General features: G+C 41.4%; 1 protein-coding gene across 1 annotated transcript in view; it reads left to right on the top strand.

Annotated features, from left to right (window-relative positions):
- The first annotated feature begins 632 nt into the window (after positions 1-632).
- Nlrp2 (NLR family pyrin domain containing 2) overlaps positions 633-8689 on the top strand; it is a 42375-nt gene continuing 34318 nt past the window's right edge. The window contains exon 1 of the mRNA XM_028775105.1: positions 633-912. Within this exon, the coding sequence (XP_028630938.1) occupies positions 633-912 (280 nt within the window). The remainder of the gene's footprint in view (positions 913-8689) is intronic.

Genomic DNA, 8689 nt, shown 5'->3' with positions numbered 1-8689 from the left:
CTATGTTTTTTTTTCTGTTCTCACTTAGAATTCCTTCTCCATGCTGTTTTGTCTGTAAACATTCATACATAGATTCACCTCATGCAGATTCAAAACTCTGCCTTACTGCATAAACAGCATAAGGTAACTATGTATCAGGTTGTTATGGAGACTTACACCATAAATTTCATCAGCTTATTTATACATCGAGCTTAAACGTAGTCGGTGATCTCCTAAGCACAGGACACATGGCACTGTAGATTTTTCATGTGACTTGAGAGGCTGGCATGTTTTCAATGGGACCAATACTCTCATATTAACTCCTTAAATTAGGTGAAGGAATGGATCTCTATGTGAACTTAACCATTATCAGGAATTTGCTCCCTTTTGCCATTTACATAATTTTATTCTTTTTTAATTAATTATTTTATTTACATCTCAAATGTTGCCCTTCCCCAGAGTTCTTCCACCCATCTCCCTCCCCCTTGAGTGGGAGGAATTTGTTCTTAAAGGAGCAGGAGACGGTACTGATAGCTCCTGCTAAGGCACAAAGGTCACCAGCATTTGAGTTAAGAAAGCTATCTCATTGACTCTTTCCATTTCTCCCCACAGTTCTCTAGAGCTGGAAGCTCAGATCTCACCTGTGGGTCAGGATGGAATATTCTGATCAGCTGGGTTTCAACCTAAAACATGTCCTGAAAAAGCTGGACAAGACTGAGTTGAACAATTTCAAGAGTATATTAAAGAGCTGTTCTCTCTCAGAGACAATGAAACAGATCCCCAAGCTGACAATGGATCTAGCCAATGGAGCTCAGCTAGCAGAAATTCTCACAGACTATTGCCCCAGTGATTGGGTAAAGAGAGTCACCGTCTGGATCTTAGAGGAAATCAACCGTGCAGATCTAACTGAGTTAATAAGGAAGCAAATTAAAGGTGAGCAAAGACCACTTCATACCGTGTCCTAGAAAAGAGGAATCGTCTTAAGGGTTTTGGATATGTAGAAATGTCAGGCATGATGGGTGGTACCTGTAGTTCCAGTGCTAGGGAAGCTGAGGCAAGAGGATTGGTTTGAATTGTAGACTAGTCTAGGCTATATGGTAAGTCGCTGTCTCAAAAATAAAAAGGCTGAGGAGATAAGTGCCTACCATGAAAACATGAATACCTGAGTCTGATCCTCAGACTCATATAGTTTTTTTTAAAAGCCAGGCATTATAGTACACACGTAATCCCAACACTAGGGATGTGGTGGAAAGAAGAGGACCCTGGAGCTCTCTGGCCAGCCAGCCTAGCCTACTTGCCACTGAGCTTCTTCCTGGCCAATGAGAGATTCTGCCTCAGAAACTAAGGTGTATGGTGCTACCCATAGCACTAATGGGACCATCCTATGATTTTGTTCTAGCATCTTTAGCAGCATCTCTAGTCCCCTCATGCCACTTCCCAATTCCCATAGCCATCAGCTGCACAGTGCCTCCCTCAACTTGTAACTTTCAAAGGTCTGTAGATGTGGTCAGTTGTCCACAATGAAATGAAATCTCCTGGAATTGAGATCCTTCGTTTTATGCTTCTTCTTGGAGCTATCCTAAAAATTTTAGGTACACTGACATCTAGGATGTGTAATTGGGGATAAATAATAAAATATTAGTGTAGGGCTTCATCTAGGCATGGAAACAGATGGAAGATGGAAGTAGAAAAAGAGCAAGACTGGGCCTGATGCTAATTTTGAAACCTCAAAACCCACCCACCCCCCAGTGACACATCTCCTTCCAAGAGACCACACTTCCTAATCCTTTCTAAACAATCTACCAACTGGTAACCAAATGTTCAATGCATTGAGTATACAGGCGCCATTCACATTCAAACCACCACACACATCCCTTTTCTAGAATCTATGATTACAGAGCCAGACAAGAGCTCCCTCCTGTGGAGCAAGCCTCATATACATTCAGAAAGCAACTTGTTACCCATGAGTCAAGCCAGAGTGAAAGACAGTTGGAATGCATCTGGGGAATCATGCAAATTTCTTCTACCTTTTTCCTTTTCAGAAGCAGCATCAAATTCACCTAAGAAAAAGGTTTCTTCTAAACAAAGTAAGTTCCTTGTGAATAATTTTTATTCATGGGAGATTTGAATACCTTAGGATTCCGTTAAAAATATATATATACATATATATATGTATATATGAATATATGTATTCATATATACATATATATATATATGTATATATATATGAATGATTCTGTGTTTAAACACTAAAGGATATGAAAAGATGGTCCCTAAGGTCTAGTCTGTCTCGCAGTGAGCACAGGGTAGTGATAAGATAAACTCCAGCAAGTTACTATCTAATAGGAGTCAGCAGGTACATATGAGGGTGGGAAGAAGTAAGCTGTTCCTTATCCAGGGAGGTGGGCTGGGACTTGGCTTTCCTTTTTCTTTGTTCATTTTATTTAAAAACTTTACATATATAATGAATTTTGATTGTATCCACCCATATTTCATGCCCTGGAGTTTATATACCCTCTATTTTCCACCCAAACTTTATTTCATTTTTTTTTACTTAATCATTTATATCCCACTCACTGCCCCTCTCCTGGTCACCGCCTTCTCATAATCATTGTCCCTCTCCTTCTCTTCTGAGTGGGTGGAGGCCCCCTGGGTATCTCCATACCATAGCACTTCAAGTCTCAGCAAAGTTAGGTGCTTCCTCTCCCACTGAAGCCAGACAAGGCAACCCAACTAGAAGAACATATCCCACAGGCAGGCAACAGCTTTTGGGAGAGGCCCAGGTCCAGTTATTTGGGACTCACATGAAGACCAAACTACACATTTGCTACATATGTGCAGGGAGGCCTAAGTCCAGCCTGTGTATGCTCTTTGTTTTGTCGTTTGGTCTCTGAGAGACCCAAGGGTCCAAAACTCTGTTGGTCTTCCTGTGGAGTTCTATCCCCTTAGGGGTTGCAATCCTTCCTCCCATTCTTCCATAAGAGTTCCCAAGCTCCATCTACTGTTTGGCTGTGGTTTTCTGCATCTGTCTGAGTCAGCTGCTAGTTGGAGCCTCTCAGGGGGCAGCCATGCTAGACTCCAGTCTTCAAGCATAACAGTGCACTCTGAACTTCATATAATCTTTTTTTTAACACACTTTGAGTCATCTTACTGTATGAGTAGGGGGTTAGAACTGTCTACTGGAGCATGGGCATCCTCTCAGGGTTGCATCTTGGTTTTGTTTATATTTTTACATACCACTCACTGCCTCTTCCCATTCTCCCTCCCCTTCTCAGAGTGTGGCCCAGCCCCTGGGTAGCCCCCAACCTTGGCATATCAAGTCTTTGCAGGTTTAGGCACTTAACTGGTAAGTTTAACTAGCATGGCTTAAAGGAGCATAGATGAGGGTCTATTTACAGAAACATAGGCCCCTTAACAGTAGGTACATCACTGAAGAAATAGTGTTCCCTCCGGCTAGAATATTGATTGGACCAGTCTTAACAAGTTAACCACATATGCTAAGAGTTCAAAAGTACAGCACCCTTGTCATGCCTGGAGCACAGTATTCTCCTCCTTTCTGGATGTTACATTCATTTCCATCCCCTCTTCTGCAATGTTCCGTGGACCTTGGAAGAAGTTATAATGGATGTCCATTTAAGGCTGAGCATCTTTCAATAGTTATTTAGTCTCAGCACTTGTTTATAAGTCTGCTGTTCATGACCACTCACTGATAAAATTTGGCCTAGACCAAAGATCAATAAGCTATAGCAGCCTGAAGGCTAAAGACAGACCCTATCATCTGTATTTCTAAAGTCCACAAGCTTAGAGTCCTTTTTAGAATGTTTACATTTTCATTTTATTTGTATATATGTGAATGACATGCATGTACATGACATGGCACACATATGGAGGTCAGAGGACAACTTGTTATCGGTTCTAAATTTTCCATTGTCCATGATGTGGCTACTGTATCTTGCTGTGGCCATCAGACTTGGTAGCAAATATATTTACCTGGTCATCTATCTTGCCATCCCAATTTTTGTATTTCTAAGTGGTAGAATAAAAAGGGAAATTTTGCACAAAATCGTGTGGAGTTTGAAATTCAGTGTCAGTAACCAGCTTTTATATAGTACTTCTTAATTTATGTTTTACTTCGTTGAGCCAGGTTCTCACCATGTAGCTCAGACTGACTCTGAAGTCAAAATCCTTCTATCACAGCCTCCCCAATGCTGCCATTATGGCTATGTGCCTCTGTGCCCATGCCATCAAACAGATTTGTGTGAATACAGATGCTTATTTGTTTTTATTACCTGTGGCTGCTTTACCACAGAATTGAAAATGTACAGGCAAAGGCATATGGGTTGAAAAGCAAAACCTATTTACTGTCTGGCCCTTTAAATGAACAATAATTGTCCCTGGCCATCTTAGTTTCTTTTCTTGTGGCTGTGATAAAATATCTTGACAATGGTAACTTAAGGGAGAAAGGGTTTGTTGGGACTCATAATTCCAGGTTACAGTCCATCATGGCAGAGAAGTTATAAAGGCAGGAACCTGAGGGAACTGGTCACATTGCACCCACAGTCAAGAGCAGACACCAGAGTCCAGGGCAATTGCCCAGCACTTAAGAACATTTTCTGCTCTTCAAAGGACCTGAGCTGGATTTCACCCAGCAACTCACAATTTCCTGTAATTCAAGCTCCCGAGAGTCCCATGCCCTCTTCTGGACTCCTGGAGCACATGAACACATGTGAAACATGCTCACACAAATACACAGACATACACATAAATGAAGTAAAAAGGTAAAAGAAAGAGACCAATGAATTAACGCATGCATGCCAGGGCTCAGCTTATTCTCCCCATTCTAATACAGTCCAGAATTCCCTGCTCAAGGAAGCATCACACCACAATTAAGGTGGGTCCTTTCCATATCAATTAACCAGAATCAAGACAGTCCCTCAAAGCCAGTCTCAGACTTTTAACCTAGACAACCCCTCATAAATGGGCCAGGAAAGTTCCTCTGTGTTAAGTTGACAACATTAGCTATTACAAGGATTTGGGGTATCAATTTTTTTCCAATTTTCTCTTCCTGATATTGCTGGTGTACTATAAAATATTACTTGGGCTCTAAGCAGCAGTCACTGAAAGATACTTTAGAAGGTCCCATGACCATTCCTGCCGAAGCCCAGATCATCCAACTGCTTTTAGGGATGTATTAGTGGATCTTATGATACCAGTTGATAGTCTATCAGATCTGAAATTTTACAAGGTTTTAAGGATTTGTACCTGCTACAAGTTAGATGGTTAACTGGACATTCTGAGTGAACAATCACCAGATAATAAATTTGTTAAATATTTAGTTGAGAAAGTTTGAGTTTATTCAAGGTATGCAATGCCATGATGGGTTAATAAACAAATACCCATGTAATGGTTATATACACATTAAGCCATATATCACCACCCACATTTGAACCCAAGAACTTATTCATAAGATAAATAAGTGTGTTCCTTTTTTTAAGTCTTTTTGTATAGACCAGTACCTCAAACTTGGAATCCTCCTACTTCCACCTTACAAGTTCTGGATTTCTAAGCATGTATCACCATGCTTGATTTGAGTTTAGCTTTTTAAGATTTCACATCTGGTAAAAAGAAAAAAATTCAAATCTGAGATCATATGGTGCCCGTCTTTCTCTGCCTGACTCCTTTCCCTTAGTATAATTTTATTTTTTATTTAATTTTATTTTACTTGTGTGTGTTCAGAGATGAGCACTCCCATCTGTGGCTATATGTGTGTACCCCCATGCACCTGAAAACCAGAGAAGGATACAGGGAACTCTCTGCCTCATCTGCCTTATTCCCTTGAGAATAGAATCTCTTACTGAGCTTGGAGCTAGGAGCCTATGAACAAGCTGCACTAGCCCTCTTGTCTCTGCCTCCCACTATACTGGGGTTGCAAGTGTTCATGGCCAAGGCCAGGTTTTTACATGGATGCTGGAGGTCTGAACTCTGTTCTTCATGCTTGCACAACAAGCATTCTTACCCATTAACTTACTTCCCCCACCTCTTTATAAAAAGCTTTTCATTATTTCCATTCACCCCATTTCAGAGAGCCTCATGTTCAGACTTGCTTGCTGACTGGCCATTTTCTCAGCATATGAACAATTATATGTGCTGTTCCCTGGTTACAGTCAACCTGGTTTCTAGTCAGGCAGTTCTCTCCTGAAATCTTGCTGATGAAAGCTTTCACAGGGGAATTCTCCCTGAGTTTCAGATGCCTGAAACCAATTACCTCCTGGATATTTTTCCAAAAGCTCTCTAGATTCTACTCTTTAACTTTGTGTGTATGTGTGTATGGGGGGGGGGGGGGTACAGGTGGGTGTTGCATATTATGTGCTTGTGTGTATGTGCTCATTGTGTTGGGTGGGCTCATGTATGCATGCTTGTGTATTCATGAGCACACATGCACACTCGTGTTCATGTGTGTGTGTGTGTGTGTGAGTGTGTGTGTGTGTACACACATGCATGCATTCATGTGTGTGTGTGTTCTTGTGACTTCAGGCTTGTGCATGCCAAAGCTACATCTGGAGGTAAAAGGACAACATCAGGAGTTCAATCTTTCCTTTCACCTTGTACTAGCTAGGGCTCTTTTGGGTTTTTGCCACTATGCTCCAGGATAGGTAATTCATTAACTCCCAGGGATTCTCCTGTCTCCACTTCCCATTTCATCCTAAGAGCACTGAGGTTACAGATGTTCACTACTGTGTCCAGATTTCTGTGAGCTTCTGAGTATTCAAGCTGAGACTCTGACACCTGGTCAACAGGTGTTCTACCCATCTAGCTTTCTCTCCAACTCCATAACACATCCATTTATGGTGCAGTGTTTAGCTTCAGATCCTTCTTTAATTGAGATTACTACCCTATCCCTGTGGTTATTCATTCCAGACTCCAGGAAGTTCCAGGCTTGCTAGTGCTTTTAGGAATGACCTTGTATAATTTCTCTTCCTCAGATCACAGAACATCACCTGCTGTGTGACATTTTGGTCAATGGTGGGACACAGGATGGTGGTTCCATAAGATTATGATGAGACTGAAAAGTCCCACCATATGATGTCAAAGACATTTTAGCATAGCAGTGCACAGAGTATCTCATGTAAGGGATGGTTCTGGCATAAGTAGACCTATCATACTACCAACAAAATTAAAGTATAAAATATATAGTTTTATAGTACCATGGCATTGGTAATTAATTTATTATACTATTCATTTTACTCATACAGTATATGCCTTCTAACTAGAAAGGGATCTGTATGCATACAAGCCCATGTGTATAGAAGTGTACATGTGGAGCAGTATGTGACTTTAATCCAATGAATGCCCAATTATGCATAGGCCTCACATGGTACATAGAGAATTCTTCCTAAAAGCTAATAAAGGACAGTTTTACCTTCCTGCTCAGGCACCTGAAGCAAGTTCAGACCAAATCAGTCTTCTCATCTTCATATCCAGATACATTGGGAATATCCATGAATAGAAACTACATAAATTTGATTATTACCAAGGATAGGGAAGCTGCGTATTCAAGTGTGGAATTGCTTAGCCTGACATAGGTAAGGGTCAGAGGTTTCTAAGGTTGCAAGGTACATGGTTTGGAGAAAGGTATATTTAAACAGTATGTTCAAGAAAAGGAACTAGCCTTCCAAGTACATGATTACGGAGGGTAGTATGCATAATCCGAAAGTGTAAAGGGGGTTCTCAAGCCACTAGACTGTCTCCTAGGCTTGCCTGCCTCTGTGTTTTACTAGAAGCATCCTTGAATCTCTCGTGTAGAACTACATCTCTTGATCCTAATCAAGAGGCCATGTTATCTGAACGGCTTGTGTTGTGTGTAGTTTTATTAAAACCATGCCACTGCCTTGCCCAGGAGCTGTCGAGCTACCAGCCCCTCCAGACTCCCTTTTGTTCCACCTGGCTTAGCTCTGGGATCTCAACAAGCCCTAACCCGGCTTCCTTTTGAATCCTCGGATAAAGGACACACAGACAGCTTTGTTACCTTCTTAACTTGCCTGCTAAGCACAATTGCTGGGCACAAATACTTCTCGCCCGAAAAGACGTACCATTACCAATTTATTATCTCAGTCTCCTCCACATACTTAGCCACCCGCCCATAGTGGACACCACAGCCTCTAGCTCTCCCCAAGGCTTTACATGATTGCTATGTCCTTTTTTTCTCCAAAACAAGGCAGAAAGCCCTCTCTGCTGTTCCTTTTCCTCTTGAGACTCAGAAATCCCACCTGTACCTTCTGCCCAGCCATTGGCTCCCAGCCTTCCTTCCTGACAAATCAAGAACCAATTAGGGAACTAGACCTTAGTATCAGAACTTCCCCTTACACCTTGCACTTCCAAGACTCAGGTAAGAGCATTTGTGGCAAAAACAGCCTAATGATGCACTTCTCCAAATGAATCCCTCGTACTGAGCAACATATGAACACAATTTAAGCTCTGTTGGAATTCCCTTACTAGAAAAGAAACGTAATTCTAAGGTCAAAAGCTGACACAGGTTCATTTATATGCCCAATATCTCCTTAACATTCTCTTTTCATAATCTAGGTATAAAATGCTGAGCTCATTGATTGAACTTGTGCTCTCTCTCTAAGCTCTACCCTCTCCAGATCATGGACTCATAATACAGTGGCAAATAAAAGGTGTCTCTCTTTCAGTACCCTTGGAGATACCA

Source organism: Grammomys surdaster, unplaced genomic scaffold, assembly GCF_004785775.1.
Source record: "Grammomys surdaster isolate TR1022 unplaced genomic scaffold, NIH_TR_1.0 252, whole genome shotgun sequence".
NCBI classification, from domain to species: domain Eukaryota; kingdom Metazoa; phylum Chordata; class Mammalia; order Rodentia; family Muridae; genus Grammomys; species Grammomys surdaster.
Note: the sequence above shows the minus strand (reverse complement) of the source record. Positions and strands in the feature narration are given on the sequence as shown.